Raw genomic sequence first — 19,279 nt, 5'->3', positions numbered from 1 at the left:
GCATCATTTTCTTGTAAAAAAATACATAAATTATTTATTTTTCTTTATGATACTACAGTAAATGTACAAAATACTACATCTTTTGAAAAGGGCGATACAATTATATACATCTATCTGTTACATTTCAACAAAAATGGAAATTATATTTAAAAAAAAATCTACATCACAGATTTCTGTCAAAGCCAAAATAACATGTTTGCACTTCTACATGATCTTAACCTTACATGTATATGAAGTAGAAACAAAATAGCCTGCTTTCATTGCTTTTCAAAACTGCAAAAGCTTCTGGAAAGATCACAAAATTGAAGAATTTTGAAAGAAAAAAAAATCCACTGATTCCGTAAACTGAAATTACTACAGTTTTAGCTGGTAAATGGAATTTAAAAAAAAAAATTGTATGCATTTATAATATATACTATACATAAGTGCATGTACAACACATTCCTCTAAAAAAATTCTCTGCTTCTAACCCAAGTCTTTCCTTCAGTGCATGGCGATCATCCATACAGGCACAATGGCCTCAGGAAAGCCTTCTTGCTTTTCCACGTCCAGTATGGTGAGGCCTGCTGTCTGAATGATGTTCTTCATGATGTCCAGGTGGCGGATGATGCTGCTGTCAATGGGATCCAGCTTGCAGCCCTGCCGCGCCATGTTATCCTTAATGATGATCACACCATTGGGCCTCAGGCTCTGCTTAGCACGCATTAAAAACTCCATCAGGTCCTTATCAGTAAGATGACCTGAGAAATTTAAAATGGTTTGTGAATCCTTGACAAAAAGAGAGTGTGTACATTTCAAATGTCCACAGTCCAAAAGTCATTTAGCAGATACTATATATAACTACTTGTTGTTGGTCACTTTGGTTAGGTCTTAAAAAAAACTTTCACCACCTGGAATTCATGTATTATCATTATATGGTTTTAAGCAGTTTCATATAGATATCTCTGCCGCCAGTGTCAAATGTACACAGACTGCAGTGAGGAAGATGAAACTGTATACTGAAACAAAAGACTCTGACTAGCATTCAGCTGCTCTCATTACAGCAAATGGGCAAAGATAGCCTAGTAGGTAGGCAGAAAACAAAGCTCAAGTTAAAGTAGTAAATGCAGACAAAACATTACTGTAAAATACATCTTCCATAAGATAAAATAACACATGAAAACAATCAATTCACTCACAGGCAACCCACTGAAGCCAGATGACATCGTATCTCTTTGTAGGTGGGATGAATTCCTGCAGATTGTAAAGGTAGTAGGCTTCCACTCTGTCTGCGTAATCTCCGAGGTAACACTCATGAGCGTGGAGAATGAACTCTTCCATCATGTCAAGCATCTCCATGGATTCAAACACAGGAAACAGAACTCCTTTAGACACCCTCCCGATTCCACAGCCACAGTCTAGTGCTCGCTTGGTGCCAGCCTTCCCTGGACCCTATCAGGATCATTAATAAAAATAAGACGCATAATAAATGATCCATCTAATTGTTTTCCACTTTTTTTGATGTTCAAAAATAATAAAGAATTATGAGCGCTAGTCCAGGTTCATGGTCAAAGTTTCAGCAGAACAGCTGAACACTATTCATGAAGCTAATGCTATTTGTCAACTTGGATGTGTTAATTAACCTCATGTTCAAATAGCGTAATAGAGACGTGTACAGCTTGGTCATTCTGATCTTGAGGTCTTGCTATCTAAAAGTATGTGTGAGCAGACTGAAAAGGCAATATGCAATTGAAAATGATTGTCTGCTGTTATAGGCTGTATCTGATATTTATAAATAGGATATTATGTACAGTATATATATATATATATATATATATATATATAATGTACTCTTTTTAACTGATGTATGAAAACAAATGTATGAAAAAAATTGGCGTAGAAACAATTATCACTCAGAAATTGTTACTAAATTCTCAAATAATTACATTGAAATAAACATGACATTCTGAAGTAGAAAGACTGAAATAGTATTTTCTTGTAAAACGTACTCCAATAATCTTTGTTTTAGTTACTTTAAGCATTCAGTAAGAAAGAGAAGGGTAAAATTTCATACAACAAACTTCTTCAGGAACTGTCTTGAGCCTTCAAGGTCAATCTCCGATATCTCCACAAAATCTCCCATCATGCCCTCCTCTGAGGCCGGGACATCCTTGTAGAAATTCTGTGCCCTGTAGTAAAACTGCTTCTCGCCTTTAATGTACTCACAAGTCACGGCATAGAGTTTCACTGTAGGGCAATAAACATATAGACAGTAAAAAAAAAATGCACAACAGTTTTCAGGTTTTTGTGAGTATTTTGAATTATTCACAGACTACAGAGGAAAAATAAGCCATTCATTTAATTGCTAGAAATCTATTGTGTTGTAGTTATCAAAAGCATGTAGGGATCAAAGCATCTCAATGGAAAGTGTACAGTTATGAGATGAAGTTTCAATGCAATCGTATCTTCTCATTCACTATTCACAACAACATTTAGTCATAAGTAGTTTTTTGAAAGGTACCAGTTATTAATAGCATCTGTTTATGGAGTAACATATCTGAATTTCCAAGATTTTTTCTTTCTGCAAATGGAATTGAAGCATCAAGATACTGTTGGTATTGACAGTGTTGTACTACATTGCAAAGGAATGCTTTGTTGGCACATTTAGGGGTTTAGATAGTTTAAAGCAACCCAACATGCGATACTCTGTCAGCAGCAGTCTAATGTCACATTATTAAGTTCAGCTGGAACATCTGCTCTCTCGAATGGCTGGTCACTAAAAGGACAGACCAGTCATTAAGTCAACGCATGCTTGGAAAGTTCGAGTCAAACATCAGATCACCAGATGATTAGTGGGAAGACCTTGCTGAAGGGCTACAGGTGAGAGAGAACTGGCAGGGCCAGTGGATTGTGATACTGAAATTGTGAGCAGGCTTTGACATGCGAACCACAAGTTTACTTGTCCAAAGTCAAAAATAGTAACACTGGGTAGTAATTCCCTGTGGACTATTTTATTTTGGACCTGTATATTTTTGATGGCCCTCTTTATAGCTTAACATGCACTCATCTGCTTTGCCTTATTGGTCATGAGGCAACATTAAAACAACCTGCTAGCATTGGGAAACATTTCAGCCAAAACAGACATTAATACTCATTTTTCTGTGAAAGAGAAAAATCCATTTACTCACCCTCAAGTCATTCCAAACTTTTTCTGTGAAACATAAATTATATTTTGAGAAATGTATCAATGCTTTTTCCCATACAATGGAGATCAAAAATCTGGTTTCTTTAAAATATCTTCTCTTGTGTTCCACAGAAGGAAGAACGTCATAAAGTTTTGGAATGGCATGAGGGTGAGTAAATGATGACAGAATTTAAATTTTTGGGTGAAATATCACTTTAAGCTAAGCACAAAACACTGATGGGTTAATTTCAGTCCTCCAAAAAATATGAATGATTGTCTTCCCTTTTGGTCTAAAACACAGTTGATGTCATGTATGATGCATTAAAAATATTTTTGCTGCTAATGCTTAATTTTATTGTAATTCATTATGAAGAATTTCACTGACACTAACAAAACTTTGCTGTAATTTGCGAGGCATTTCCAGTTTCCATCATGCTGATGGGGTAAATGTTTTGCAATTTTATGTGTTTTACTCTTCCCACAAACTCCATACATTATATAGGCTTATTTTTGCATGATAATAGCAAGTGCTGTTGCTAGCTTTTAGTTACCTGGAAGATGTTTTATAGGGTTACTTTTTTAGAGTATAGTTCACTGTTTCTAAATTTAATAAAAAACTCTTTCCAATATGTTGAATTATGCATTATTCCTATAAATATAATTTAATACCCCTAACGCAAAGAAAATATATTTCCTAATATATGAATGATCAATATATTAAACGACATAATGGTATATTAGACATTATACAGAATAATATATTGTGTAAATATATTACAATATATTGAATAATACATAAAGAATTGCTGTTTTTCATATATTGAAAAATATGTGACAATATATTTACTTATATATCACAATATATGTCATTTTATATTCAGTAATACACTTTATAATATATAGATGTACATGTGATAAGATATGGTACTGCATGTGTAAAAATGTATTGAACATATTCATGCAGTATATACACACACATATATGGAAATATATATTTCTCATATTTAACAATCATTTATGATATACACGTTTCATATTTTAAAATATAGCCAGCTTATAATAGCATAAGCACACCTACTCATAATTTAGCACTTAGAGAGCAGACTAGTAATGTGATGAAAAGTGCACTACCATTACTTTTTCAATTAAGTATCATAATTTAACAATATTTGGCCAATCGACTTCCTAACCACAGGCTCTACTCTTCTGCACAGTCGTTACCCCACAAACTTACACATACCAGACACCCTTTTACATTTAAAAATAATACAACATTAAACACTAACAGATATGCCCCTATATTAATATTGAGCAAAAACACATGAAATAACACTTAATTTTAACATTTTTATTTTTAATGCCACACCAAACTCATCAGTAACAATGCAAATGTGTGTGATTGTGTCTGTTGAAAGAAATCATTGATTTGTTAAGTTTTTTTAACGTTTTCTCAATGTTTCACCAACACTCAACCACAATTTCCAAAGCCTTCCAATACTTTGAAATCAGCTGCTATTGCTGCTAATACACCAACATAAAGCCACAGCTGATGTTTTATTATTCAGTGGAATGTAAAATATGCAGCATGCATATACATGGTTATGCAATTATGCTTCAAATAACATCGATTGCTTAAATTAATAGTATGTATACTGTACAGTGAAAATTTATTGTTCCTATTGGATATTATGGTTTAGGCATAGTTGTTCAAAAGTATTTTCAGATATCATTTTGAAAAAGCTTTAGGGAAAGATATGCTAATAACATGAATACTAATGGTCGCAGGCCAAATGCTGACAACTCTGGCACTTCATACTCCAACTCTACGACTCCATACTTCTTGTTCTCATCACAACAAGATTTACAGTGAATGTCAGTAATCTTCAAAGGGTCATAATTCATACAGTTCACTGTGCCACCCACACCCACATCTTACCCAGAGGAATCTGTTCCAGGAGGTACAGGTAACTGGCGAAGAATTCCTTCCTCAGCGTATTGTGCAAGTGGAAAGACATACTGTGCTTGCACATCTCATCATCTGTCTTTGCCCAGCGGTCTCGGAAAGCTTGATGCGTCCCTCTAAACTCCATAATGGAGGTGGAATCAGACATTCTGAATCTTCTGCAAAGTGACTCAAAGCGTAGGTGATAATGTGTAGCTCAAGGTATCTCTGGAAGAAATGCTAAAGACACCACAGTGCTGCTATATCTGTAGGAGGCCTCTGGTTACTGACCGGTTGAGCGTTCTTTTCTCAGCAGAGTGCTTAAAACTCCCACATCTTATCAGATCACCTGCTTTAGGTCTGGGGTGGAGGAATAAGAAAGGGATGGGTAAGATTGCCTCAGAAGAGGAGTGGTGCCTTCTTCTCCAGTTCCAGAATAAGTTCCTTCTCCTATGTTCCACAGACACAGAATGGCATATTAGTGCATACCAACACATGAACCAGAGAGTCGTGCATTCATTCACAGCTAGCGGCAAGCGGCTTATGTAGTGGCTATTCTTAGCACTGCCTTCTCATGTTTGTATACATGGTATTGGTGGCAAGTTCACGGTGGTGAGGAAAGTTCAAAGACAGATCTAATCTGAACATGTGGTGCTGCTTACTGTTTGCATGCACTGACACTGCAGCAATATGTTACAATAAGAAAAATGCAATTCACCAAAATGAAATGTTTTTAGAGTTACTCATTCAAATAGTGTGAAAAAACAGAGAGGGGGGGGGAGCGAGAGAGAAAGATATCATTTTTAGTCATGTCAGCTCATGGGCCATGTGTTACTCATATGACTGCAGTTTGAAATTTGGATAAATTGCCAAATGATCATCACCTTAGTGTATGTGATATTCAGTGAACCAAAACTGAACCAGTGCTTAAATTGGAAAAGCATGCTCAGTGCAATTAGAGAAGACTGTTTATAAATAATGCAGGTCTTACAAAGTTGGTCCAAAAAAGCCATATTTAAATGTTGCAAACATTGTCACATTTTGTTTGAGGTCTTAATAAATCTAAAAGATATCACCATACTTCCCCAGCTGATTCATCACAGTACAATACGACATTTTTTTGTATTAGCCCACAAGTTTTCTGAAATGTTATGTCTAAATATGTAAATGAGGCGTTATTTAATTACAAATGCACTCATTTGCATACATTTCCAGAACATAAATCTGAACATTAGATAAAGCCAGATTCAAAATTCATTCAATTTTGTTTACAAATTACAGTTAAATGTCTTGGATTTTCTTTGGATATCTTTTTTTACCACCCCATAAATACTGTAGACAGTCAGAAATACAATTTTCACTATGTTTTTAGGAATAAAAGGTTATATAAATCAATCAAATGATATATTATGAACAAATCCCTCTGTAAAAAACTTTAGAATAATAAAACAACAATGTTTGGTGTATGCAAGTGCTATTGAAGTAAAGATGTCTCGCTCAGCACATGAGAAAAAAACTCATTTTGAGAAAATGGGCTGTAATTGAAATCTACAGATGCAAATATAGGCTATAAAGTGTAATGAATTAAACATTTAATTGTGTACTTAACTTACTTTTTTTTCTAACAAGACATTTGTTAGTCCAACAACTGCATAAAAACTGGATTGGTGGTTAAAAAGTATTCTGTATTCTTACAGTCTGTATTCTTGTTCTGACAGCAATAATTTGTACAATCTAATCTGGTTTTAGGGTTTAGAGGCTAAGTCAATAGCTAGTTTACTTCCAGTTGTAGATTGTAAGATAATTAAATCAGTGAGGCTTGAACTAATACATTCAGCACCATAAAATGCGTTGAAGAAAAACAGTATAAGTATAAATACATTCAATACAAATCAAATTCAACAACAGTCAAACCAGCACATGTATTCCAAGTGAGCGGTACATACCTCCACATGTACAGGTGGCGCTAGAGATTCTTACGCCTAGTTCTGCTTCTTCGCTCTTTCACGAAATTTCAGTACACACCCATAGTAACACAAACATCAGCATCCTGTCAGAGCAGAAACGATGAAGCAGTCGAGAAATTAGACACACGTCAAAACATCTGACAGAAATCAACCGCACATGTTTATTTGCCTTGATTTATGAGCAACAATGCAATCGGACGACGCCAGATATTTAAAACGGTGAGTGTTTGTGTAATGCGAGCGAGCTCTGTCATTAACTGTAACGTTAGTGATCGAACTTGAGCTTTACACTGCATAAAAACACTATATATGCCTGTAAATGTTGTTTTCTAAGGTGTAAGATATTGATTTTTTATGTGTACAACTTTCAAAATGTTCAGGCTTTTCTTTCAAATTATGGCATCAGTTTATATTTATGTGTCTGAAGGTGACGTTTATATGGTCATAATCATAATCATTATCTTCATCACCACCACCACATGATCATCATCATCATATTCAATAGAGTTATTAAATGAATAAATTGTATTTGTACGAATGCTATGTTTATAATGGTACTTAATGTTTACATTATTAATTTACCATGATATTTTTATATATTAAGGTGCTTTGAAGGATTACATGGTACTATCAGGGAAAATGTCTGAGAAAAAACAATAACAAAACACGATTGTTTTACCAATAAAGTACCACTTTTATTTTTATGAGCCTTATGAATCGACCATCATAGGAAAAATGTCTTAAGACAATAATAATCTGTAATGTTTTGTCTTCAGGAAATATAAGGGTGGCAGTTTAGATGTCCATCCCACAGAAAAAGCCCTTGTTGTCCAGTATGAAGTGGAAGCTACGATCCTGGGGGAGATGGGAGACCCAATGCTAGGAGAGCGCAAGGAGTGCCAGAAGATGTGAGATCATTTAAATAAATGGCATAGTTGGCAAATTGATTGTGTGGTAGATTTTTAGAGCTAAAATTTTCCTCCGATTGCAGAATCCGTCTGAAAAGCCTGACTTCCAACACGGACATTGCGTCTTTGGCACGGAAGGTAGTGGAGGAGTGTAGACTCATTTCCCCTTCCAGACTTCCTGAGGTGGAACAGTTATTGTTCTACCTGCAGAACCGCAAGAAATCTGCTGGTATGCGAAGAAGAATGGGGTAATAATATTATAAATAATTCTTCAGTGCTTTAGTGATTGTTTATGTTTTGTTTATTCAGAAAAGAAAGAGAAGAAACAGATCAAGCCAAGAGACCTGACTCCTTTTGAAGGCATGGAGGTATAGCTGAAATGAATATGCATTTGTTTCATTGTTTTTGTGTCACATATGATATATGATAGTTTTCCACTGAGTCCTCAACCAAAATGTATAAAAACATTTTTAACTCACTTAATGCTTTATCTTGTGTCCTGTAGCTTGATGAGGAGGCCAATATTAATAGCATAGATGACTATATTGAGCTCTTGTATGAGGACATCCCTGAGAAGATCAGAGGAGCTACACTCATCCTCCATTTGGCCCGTAACCCTGACAATCTGGAGGAGTTGCTGCAGAACGGTGCGTCACACACTGGAGCTCATGGCTAGAATGAGTCATTTTTAAACAGTTTAGGATTTTATTTTTAGTGTTCAAATACATTTACATTACAATATAAAAAAGCTTGGATTTGCTCTCAGGTAAGACTGTATGATTAAAAGCATAGTTCACCCAAAAAATGAAAATTCTGTCATCATTACAACCCTCATGGCTTTCCAAACCTGTATGACTTACTTTCTTCTGTTGAACACAAAAGAAGGTATTTTGAAAAATGTTTGTGTTTTTTTTTTTTTCTGTGCGATGACGGTCAGTGTGCTCCAATGTTGGACCCTGACCTTTTACAAAATATTTTCTTTTGGGTTTAAAAACAAGAAAGTAAGGCTGCGTTTACACTGGCACAAAAAAATCCGATCTTTTGCTCACATCTGACACAGATCGGAATTTGTTGCACACGTGTAAACACAAAAACCCGCACGAGATCCGATTTTTTTGCATCCGATCTGAGCCACTTCCAAATGTGGATTTTAATCGGATACACATCTGATATCTGGACATCCGACCTACGTCTAAACACACATATCCGATTCTCCACAGAACTCCCAATGCGAGGGCGACACGTTTGCTCATAAAGATTTTTAATGCCGGCGTGCTGTATTCGCTCGCATTTTATTGAGATGGAAACTTTTTATAGGTAAGAAATTGCACATTCAGGAGCTGGTTTTCAACCCCCGCCCCGTGAATTTTGAAAATACAACAGCTAAAAGCTACATATATTTCTCAGCAATGAGGTGATAACTTAGCAGTTTTTGTAATTAAACCGACAAGCTTGTTTGCAATGCTTCACAATCGCTCGCTCGCACGTGGGTGCATGCGTTCGTTCTCTCTCTCTCCTTAATTCGAATTCATTTCAATAAACATCATCTTTATTTCACTAAAGAATTCTACCTCTAACGAGCTGTAGATAAAATAGTCTAAAATTACTGTTATTTTCCGGTCTTTATCAGTTCAGTCAGATTTTGTGCTGCAAAACATCCATGACAGCCGTTGTCCATGCTGGCAAATAATAATGGCCATTCGACGTGAATTATATAAATAATTTTAATAGCATGGCCATTCAAAACCCGAGGGTCTACCATGTGCATAGTAAAGCGATCACTGCAGACAATCCTTCTGGGCGGGAATTAATGTAAACACAGATATCGGATACCTGTCGTGTCTAAAGTGAATTTAAACAGACGTGCCAAAAAATCGGTGGCTGCGTTTACACTGGCACAAAAAATCCGATCTTTCGCTCACATCTGACACAGATCGGAATTTGTTGCACACGTGTAAACACAAAAACCCGCACGAGATCCGATTTTTTTGCATCCGATCTGAGCCACTTCCAAATGTGGATTTTAATCGGATACACATCTGATATCTGGACATCCGACCTACGTCTAAACACACATATCCGATTCTCCACAGAACTCCCAATGCGAGGGCGACACGTTTGCTCATAAAGATTTTTAATGCCGGCGTGCTGTATTCGCTCGCATTTTATTGAGATGGAAACTTTTTATAGGTAAGAAATTGCACATTCAGGAGCTGGTTTTCAACCCCCGCCCCGTGAATTTTGAAAATACAACAGCTAAAAGCTACATATATTTCTCAGCAATGAGGTGATAACTTAGCAGTTTTTGTAATTAAGCCGACAAGCTTGTTTGCAATGCTTCACAATCGCTCGCTCGCACGTGGGTGCATGCATTCGTTCGTTCTCTCTCTCTCTCCTTAATTAATTCGAATTCATTTCAATAAATATCATCTTTATTTCACTAAAGAATTCTACCTCTAACGAGCTGTAGATAAAATAGTCTAAAATTACTGTTATTTTCCGGTCTTTATCAGTTCAGTCAGATTTTGTGCTGCAAAACATCCATGACAGCCGTTGTCCATGCTGGCAAATAATAATGGCCATTCGACGTGAATTATATAAATAATTTTAATAGCATGGCCATTTAAAACCCGAGGGTCTACCATGTGCATAGTAAAGCGATCACTGCAGACAATCCTTTTGGGTGGGAATTAATGTAAACACAGATATCGGATACCAGTCGTGTCTAAAGTGAATGTAAACAGACGTGCCAAAAAATCGGATATGGTCAAAAGATCAGATCTGTGCATTAAGACTTGCAGTGTAAACGCAGCCTCTGTCATACAAGTTTGGAACAAACTGAGGTTGAGTAAATGATGACAAATTTTTAATTGTTGGGTGAAATATCAACCACTTTTATAGGATGCCATATTTAGGACATTATGATCCTCTCTTCGCAGTCATTCTCATTCCATTATTTTACGTACCTCATTCATTCCTTCATAACAAAAGGATCTCTATGCCCAAATGTTTTCAACCTCTGCACTTTACCTTATGAAAAAGGGCTTGTCATATTAGCTCAAAGACTTGTACCCTACACTGTAAAAAATGATTTTAACAGTAAAAGACTGTAAAAATGCTACAGTAAAAACCTGTTCATTGGTTAACAGTAAGTTTCCATGCTATATACAAAGAATAACTGTAATTAAATTGAATGTAATTTTACAGTAAAATACTGTTAAAATTACAGTCTTTGGAAGTGAAAAATAAAGTCATTGTATAATTTACGGTGAAAAAACATAAATTGACATTCTCAGAATTCCCTGCATGACACTTCATATTTAATGGTTTTTTTTCATTGAAATAACTATGTTTCTTTTTAGTTTTTTTCTTATCAGTTGTGTACATTAGGGTTTTATCTTACATCTAATTCATTCCATTCACACGGGGCATCGGCGTCAACGGCTCTCGTTTACTTTGAATGGAGTGACGTCAAGTGTTGCCGAAATGAGTTGTGGGTCCGTCGCGTCGCGTTGGGTCCGTTGCTCGTGGCAGAAGTTGAAAACTTCAACTTTTCAAGCGCCAACGCAGACGTCAGCCAATCAGATTGCCTTATGCAAATACCCTGGTGCAGACGCTAGCCAATGGCGTTCATGCAACACCAGAAAACTAATGGGATTGGCCATTGTCACTATGACAGTCGCGTCAGCACCAAGCTTCAGAAACGCCCTCCATCAAGCGTCAACGCCGACGCCCCGTGTGAATGTACCGTAATGTTATTAAATTAATGTTTATTGCATTATATTTCAGTATCATGTGTGTGTTACCATGATGGTGTTTAGTGTTTGTGGGAATGACACTGTGCACCTTCTATACGTCAGTGTTTCCCTCTTCGCTTGTGGAAAAGCTGTTTGTGATGAGCTTTCATCATGTGACTTTCTCATCACCATCTGTTTTTGGTGGTTATCAGTGTATAACAATGGATAAAAACAGATATTAGTACTTCAGTAGGTTGGTTTAACATTACAACAGTTAATAACATATATATTTTTATTATGGATTTAAGTTAAGTCTGTAAAACCTAAAATGTTGCTACCAATATTTTTACGGTATTTTACCGTAAATGTCACTGATTTGAATGGTACACTGATTTACAGTGTACCATTCAAAATCAGTCAGTAAGATTAATTTTTTTTTTTTTTTTTTTAAGAATACTTTTATCCAGCAAGGATGCTGGCTGCTAAATTTAATGCCACTAATAGTAAGCATTAGTAAAACAGACAATGAGGGTCTATTCATAAAAAAGGAAGTTTCTTCTATTTCTGCTTTCTTTCATGTGTTCAATCTCTTTGACCCCTTTGGCCTCTGTAACTCTATTATATTTGTAGCACTACAGCCTGTTTTCCACTTTCCTCCAAATATTTGCCCATTAGCATCTAAATAAAAATAATGTCATTTGATTTTTACCCACAATGCATTTTCTTCTTTGCAAGTGTGTTCCTTCTTTTCCCATCAGCCCATATCATAACATATTCTCCATATTCACAAGCAGTCACATATTTCAAACCGTTGCCACTTTGTATTCACAACATGAGTTATTTTCATGAGCAATGAAAGCATTTAGTGTTTTGTGTGCTCTCCCACAGAGACAGCTCTGGGCGCGCTGGCCCGGGTCCTGAGGGAAGACTGGAAGCAGAGTGTCGATTTGGCAACCACCATCATCTACGTCTTCTTCTGCTTCTCCAGGTAAACGGTCTGCACATCTGCACGCTCTAGCCAAGACTCGCTCTTCAGTTAGATGGGTGTTGTGCTCCGAACTGAGACACAACAATGGTGATGTGCCATGAGGAGAATATATTTTCTTACATGAGAATCATAATACTACAATAAATACTCCTATCATAATACGACACATCAGCTGCTGTCAGGACTCATATGAAAAGCGAGGCTGTAGGTAAATGTGAAAGCTAGAATCATTCTTGAATCTCTGCCCTTCTGATGTTATCCTCCTGAAGTCTGCAACGGTTTGGTTAACATTCATCATACTCTCGGTGAGCGAGCGTGTTTGACATGGGTTGAGGCTTTATTTTGGCATGGTTGGAAACATGGTGAAGGTTAGACAAATAAGCTTTTTATCTCCAGTTTCTCCCAGTTCCATGGCCTGATCACTCACTACAAGATCGGAGTGCTGTGCATGAGCATAATTGAGCATGAGCTGAAGCGCTATGACCTATGGCAGGACGAACTGCTGAAGAAAAAGAAGGCCGATATCCTTTCAGTGTAGCAGGGGTCATAGGTGAAAGAGCGAGAGGATGTCAGAGAAAGGGTAAAGGTTAAGTCATGCCAAGGGTCTGGGGGGCATGGGTGTTATGTTTTAATTAAAATGTTGCCCTTTAATTACTGCTCTGAACACAAGGGTTTAATAGACCAGGTCCTTGACTTTTTGAAACGGGACGATGACCCAGACAATCAGAACCTGAAGAAGGAGTACGAGAAAGCCCTGAAGAAGTACCATGGACTGCTGACCAAACAGGAACAGCTTTTGAGAGGTAGAACACATTGTTCCCCACAAAGAAATGTCTAATTTTACAGCTTAAAGAAGTGTTTTGACTAGACAGGCTGATACTGACGCCAAATATGATTCTATACAATATTAAAAAACAGTTGTCTTTCTATAGATGATGTTTGTCATTTCCTAATTAATGGAAGACAAGAGCAGTGATCAGAAAATCATTTTGAACATAATCATTATTTTACAATTCTGTTGGTGCAGAAATGCCACTGCTCTTTTGAATAAATAATCACAAATTAAATCAGACATTAAAATATTATTATATCAAATATAAGTGCATTAGAAAAGAAAGAATACATACACTGTAGTCCAAAAGTTTGGGGTCGGTAAGAAGTCTTTTATGCTCATTAAGTATGCATTTATTTGGTTAAAAAAATTGGGGGAAAAACTGTAATATTGTGGAAATATTATTACAGTTTAAAATAACTCTTTTCTATTTGAATACATTTTAAAATGTCATTTATTCCTGAGATGGCAAATCTGAATTTTTAGCAGCCATTACTCCAGTCTTCAGTGTCACACAATCCTTCAGAAATCATTATAATATGCTGATTTGGTGCTTATTATTAAAGAGACACTTAGGCTGTAGCCCGGCCCGAGTCCGACTGGAGCCCCATGACTGTTTATTTTTTTCCTTCTCCCCATTACATTGCCATTAAAATTGTTCTGTTTTTAATTGCAAGTGGTTATATTTATTTTTGTTTTTTTATTAAGGTAATTTAGAAAAACAAGTTTTTGTTTTTTAAAGTGAGTTTACCACATGTTTGATCGATTTAGCCTTAAAATCAACACTTGACTTGCCCACAGTAAAATCCATAGATATAAAACACTTCAAGCATATCACAATGTGAAACAGTAAAAGTGAAAGTGACGTGACGTGTAGCCAGGTATGATGTCCCATACTCGGAATTTGTGCTCTGCATTTATCCCATCCAAGTGCGCTCACACACACATACACACACCAGGAGCAGTGGACAGCCATTTTTACTGTGGCACCCACAGAGCAGTTGGGGGTTTGGTGCCTTGCTCAAGGGTCTCACCTCAGTCGTGGTATTGAGGTTGGAAGAGAGCGCTAGTCATTCACTACCCCCACTTACAACCCCTGCCTGTAACGAGACTCGAACCCGTGACCTTTGGGTTACAAGTCCAAAAAATCTTTAGTCGGGGACAGCCTTAGTTTTAATCCAGTCCTCCTTTCTTCTGTAACTCTTCCAGCTGCGCTGAAGGCACATTTGCTGCTATGCTGCTTTAACACTAAACACCGTGAGAGCCAGTCTTGACAGTCATGGTAGCATGGTTGATTCCACCATTGCAGCACATCTTTTCCATCACCTTAATTGATGAATGTCTAAAATATGAAAAGAAAGGGAAGCCTAAAACAAGCCCAATGTCCGGCCCGCGTGTGAGCTATGACGTTAAAATTGGCCCGAAGTCTGGCCCTAAGGGCGTAAATAAGTCGGACCACGTCGGGCTCGGGCTGAAATGCAGGGCTCTAATTATTGCCAATGCTGAAAACAGTTGTGCTGTTTAACATTTTTGTGGAAACTGATAACTAATTTTTGTGGGTTATTTGATAAAACAGCAATTATTAGAAATATTTTGTATTGTTGTAAAAAAAAAGTCTTTAATCTCACTTTTGATGTATTTAATGCATCTTTGCTGAATTAAAGTATTTTAAATCTTTCTGACTCCAGACTTTTGAGTGGTAGTGTGTATATACAGTTTGAACAACAACAACAAAAAATATCTGCTTTCAATATTATCTTCTTTAAATACAGATTTGAAAATGTCTTGATAACTTTGCTGCTTGCGTTTCTATGCCATCAGTTGCTCTGTACCTGCTGCTGAATCTGTCTGAGGACACCCGCACAGAGCTGAAGATGAGGAACAAGAACATTGTCCACCTTCTGGTGAAAACGCTGGACAGAGACAGTGAGGAGCTCCTGGTGCTGGTGGTGTCCTTCCTCAAGAAACTCAGTATCTTCTTAGAAAATAAGAATGACATGGTAAGGAATACTCTCATATGCTTTTATCCAAAGTGACTTTGTTGACTTTGAGAAGTACACTCATTTAGAGATGCCCTCAAAGCTTACAGACATGGACAAAAATCCCCAGAACTCCAGTTTGGTTTCATGGGGTGTTTAAATGCTGTGTTTAAAGAGTGTAACCTGGAAGGTTGCAGGTTCAAACCCCACAAGGCTACACCACCCAGTTGTTACTTTCTTCCTATTACTCCTTCCTTCCTAAATCAGCCACACCTGTTCTCATAACTTGTTGCTTATATGATGTTCTGTACTACTTCAAGACAGTTTAGTTGTACTGTGTAGTCGACCACTTATCCCACACTTCCTCCACCTGCAACCAATCACACACTTAACCCTAGAACCAAGGTTATCTCAGCAATCATTTATTTGGATTCATTAATCAGCTAATTTCTGATCTTCTAAATTTGTCACATTTGTAAAGGCAGCTGTGCAAAGATTGTTACAGCTTTGACAAATGCTATGGAGGTGATGGTTCTCTCACATTGTTTGACGCTGACTGTGAAAGTAAGGTTGTAGATGTAGGCAGTTATTAAGGTTGAAGGCTTGATTTGAAAACTGGTTCCAGGCTGTGAACAGTGGCTTTAATGGGGATCATATTTCTGCTGGGCTGTCTGTCTGTGGCTGTGTTTGACCACAGCTGGAGCAGGCAGATGTGTTAACAAGCAAAGGCACGGGCACATGACTAAGAGAACTAACGAACTGACCTTACAGCAGTTTCTTACATCACTCCACTGCAATCATCTCTCTCGCTTTGATAGGCTGAGATAGATACAGTAGAGAAGCTGGTGAAACTGGTGCCCTGTGAACATGAAGATCTCCTGAACGTCACTCTTCGCCTCCTCCTTAATCTGTCCTTTGACACGGGCCTCCGCAGCAAGATGGTGCAGGCCGACCTTCTGTCCAAACTCACCTCACTGCTAGGTAAGATTCCTGCAGGTGGTTTGGACTGCTTTCCATGGTTTTATTTTATTTTATTTTGTATTTATTAATATATTTTTTGTTTTGTTTTTATTTTTTTATCTATACATAGTAGGGATCAAAATATATTTTTGGTGCTTTTTATTTAAAGCTATTTATATCTCTAATCTCTATAAATCCAATTTTGGACATTTTATTTTATCTCTTAAATTTATTTTATTAAGAAAATTGTATTATTATTTTTTTATTTTATATATACTCATAGTATAGAGAGGACAGGACATGAAGGGAAGAAATAGGGAAATATTCTAAATTTTGCAAGCCGGTTTCAAACCCACATTGCCCACGTAACTCCTTGGCCCTATTTTATATCAGGGTTATGATTTCAAATTATTATTAATTATTTAACAGACTTGCCATGTTACAACCATTGAGACAGCATAAGTCTTGCTAAATGTACTGGTTGTTTATGTTGTGTTTGAGGAAGCAAACGTTTCTCAGCCTCATAAAGCAGTTACAGTCTGGCTCTGTCCTGTCTTTCAAAGACCGCTTCCTGAGATGAAACGAAACACACGAATGGTGCATGGACTACACAGACAGGCGTGGTTGGCTTTGGCACCAACAATGTGGTTTTTTTTTTGCAAGGCCTCAGGGGGGTGTCGTGTGTCCCATGCAATTAATGTAATATATTTGTTAAAAAAACAGCTTCGGCTCTAAAGTAAATGTTGTTCTTCCAGCACGAGGGAAGTCCACATTTAGCGGCTTACGGAGATTTTCTCTCTCCGTCAGACACATACAACTACTCATTCTTTATGAACACTTTGGACTGGCTGCCAACAGCTAATGGTCCTTTGCACTAGTGTGGATGATGTGATGTTTTTGTAAGTATTTTTTGAAGAAGGTGTGTGTAACCTCTGCTTTTATCTGGTCTGCTTTGTAAGAATGTGACGTCCTGTCCTGTCAGAGTATTGTAGATGCCTCATGAATCATGCCTTAAGTGCACCGAGTGAAGCTCCTATCTGCTCTTCTGCCAGAAAACGCTTTGAGGGTCATGACCTTGCTGATAAGATGAAAGTGAAGCTTGGTATCCTCTATAACCTCCTTGATGAATGACCTCATAACCAGAACCCACTTACTGACAACTCCCTCTCAATTCACACTGCAAAAAATTATTTTCTTATGATGATTATTTTTTTCTAGTTTATCTATATCTAAACATTCTTATGTCAAGTTACATATGCTTGAGAAGCAAAATGACATAAGATATTATGTTTTGTTTCCTAAAATATGTATAAAAATTAAGTGAGTTTTTGCTTAAAACAAAAAATAATAACGTAATATGTCAATTTGCTTCTCAAGTGTATCTTGATATAAGTATGTTTAGATATATGTACTGGAAAACAATACTTTCTTACAGAGTAAGAAAATAATTTTTTGCAGTACAGGAGGTTTACATCCAAGTGCAGTAAAAAAGAAATCACCATTTCACCTGTCACACAGCACACCACTGCTAATATATCACATATATTTGCGTTGAATTTAGCAGTAAGCACCTACAAATGCCACCCACTGCCACTTTTATGGTTTCAAAACTTAAATGTGTGTTTTTTGCGAAGCACCGTATATTGTTGTTTATTTTTTTACCAGGATAATGTTATATAGCTAGATAACATAGATGAGGTTGTTTAAATTGTTGCAAGTTTAGTTTTTGAAAAAATAAACAAAAAAAATAGAAATTGAAAAAAAGAAAAAATATATAAACTATATTATAAATATTTTTAGCAAATAAAAAAATACTTTGCTAATAAGAAAAATATAACAAAGTTGGCAGGGCAAGTAAATATACTGAGCATTGGCAGCTAATGAGGCGCATTGGAGTGGCGTCAACTCCCCTCTTCGACTGATTGGCTAGAGGATGAGCTGTCTAGAACTAGTGGACCAATGATGATGCTTAAGCCCGCCCTGATTTACATGAAACTGCAACATTTGGAAAAGCAAAGCAGAAACAAGAGCGAAGTGAAAAAACACCATTTGCATACAAAAAATAAATAAAAATATGAGCAGAAAATGTCTGAGAGCACAAAAAACAGAAATATAACCAAGGAAAACATGATTTTGTTTGCAAGTTGGGTAATTTTGCATTAATATTTCAGTTTTGTGCAATATGATTTTAAATGTGTTTAAAGTTTTGATTCATGCTTTTTTTTTTTTTAATGCTTTATTAAAGTTTTGATTTATGCTTATTATTTTTCAATCTGTGACCATTGTTTGAAAAAATTGCTTTCATTTTTAAATTTTGTGCAATATAATTTACTTGGGTTTTTACATTTTGGTTTCATGTTTTTTTTTTTTTTATCCGTGACTGCATAAGCGGGCATGCACGTGTCTGTTTTGTCATTGCGCATTATAAGTAGTGCCACCCCCCCATGGGATTGAAATGCCCCCCCAGTTATGCCATCCTTCCGCCGGGCCTGAGATAGAGATATATATATATATATATATATATATATTGTGACGAGTCGGCTGCCTCCCCCTAATTATCAGCATCACCATCATCAGCAGCACGATGAGGACGCCAGATCCCCTGTTTTATTTTGGATACTTGATTGCCCTTTTTCCTGGACACTTTGTTTATATTTTGTTAATAAAAGCCTCTCCGAGGCCTGACGACACACCCACTGTGTCTGTAGTTTGGTCGTCCCGCCACAATATATATATATAAATAAAATAAAGCTACTGTTTCTCATGTATCATGATATCATGTATCATGTTTAGTCTCAAGGAG

General features: G+C 36.7%; 2 protein-coding genes across 2 annotated transcripts in view; one reads left to right on the top strand and one right to left on the bottom strand.

Moving 5' to 3' along the window:
* Nucleotides 1–483: 483 nt before the first annotated feature.
* Nucleotides 484–5,502, bottom strand: LOC107696087 (alpha N-terminal protein methyltransferase 1B). Its single transcript, XM_016496259.1, has 4 exons — nucleotides 5,100–5,502; nucleotides 2,054–2,226; nucleotides 1,179–1,431; nucleotides 484–740 (listed from the first exon to the last, which is right to left on the bottom strand). The coding sequence occupies exons 1-4, from the start codon at nucleotides 5,272–5,274 to the stop codon at nucleotides 484–486; spliced, it is 858 nt and encodes a 285-aa protein (XP_016351745.1). The 5' UTR covers nucleotides 5,275–5,502.
* Nucleotides 5,503–7,119: 1,617 nt separating this feature from the next.
* Nucleotides 7,120–19,279, top strand: part of LOC107696146 (kinesin-associated protein 3-like) — a 25,457-nt gene continuing 13,297 nt past the window's right edge. The window contains exons 1-10 of the mRNA XM_016496346.1: nucleotides 7,120–7,291; nucleotides 7,849–7,980; nucleotides 8,064–8,209; nucleotides 8,290–8,348; nucleotides 8,486–8,627; nucleotides 12,606–12,705; nucleotides 13,102–13,226; nucleotides 13,410–13,508; nucleotides 15,359–15,537; nucleotides 16,335–16,497. Coding sequence (XP_016351832.1) covers nucleotides 7,260–7,291; nucleotides 7,849–7,980; nucleotides 8,064–8,209; nucleotides 8,290–8,348; nucleotides 8,486–8,627; nucleotides 12,606–12,705; nucleotides 13,102–13,226; nucleotides 13,410–13,508; nucleotides 15,359–15,537; nucleotides 16,335–16,497 — 1,177 coding nt within the window. The 5' untranslated portion in view covers nucleotides 7,120–7,259. The remainder of the gene's footprint in view (nucleotides 7,292–7,848; nucleotides 7,981–8,063; nucleotides 8,210–8,289; nucleotides 8,349–8,485; nucleotides 8,628–12,605; nucleotides 12,706–13,101; nucleotides 13,227–13,409; nucleotides 13,509–15,358; nucleotides 15,538–16,334; nucleotides 16,498–19,279) is intronic.

The sequence above is a fragment of the Sinocyclocheilus anshuiensis genome, unplaced genomic scaffold (assembly GCF_001515605.1).
Source record: "Sinocyclocheilus anshuiensis isolate Anshui unplaced genomic scaffold, SAMN03320099.WGS_v1.1 scaffold306, whole genome shotgun sequence".
In the NCBI taxonomy this organism is placed as follows: Eukaryota; Metazoa; Chordata; class Actinopteri; order Cypriniformes; family Cyprinidae; genus Sinocyclocheilus; species Sinocyclocheilus anshuiensis.
The sequence above is the reverse complement of the archived record's forward strand: the minus strand, read 5'-3'. Positions and strand labels throughout refer to the sequence as shown.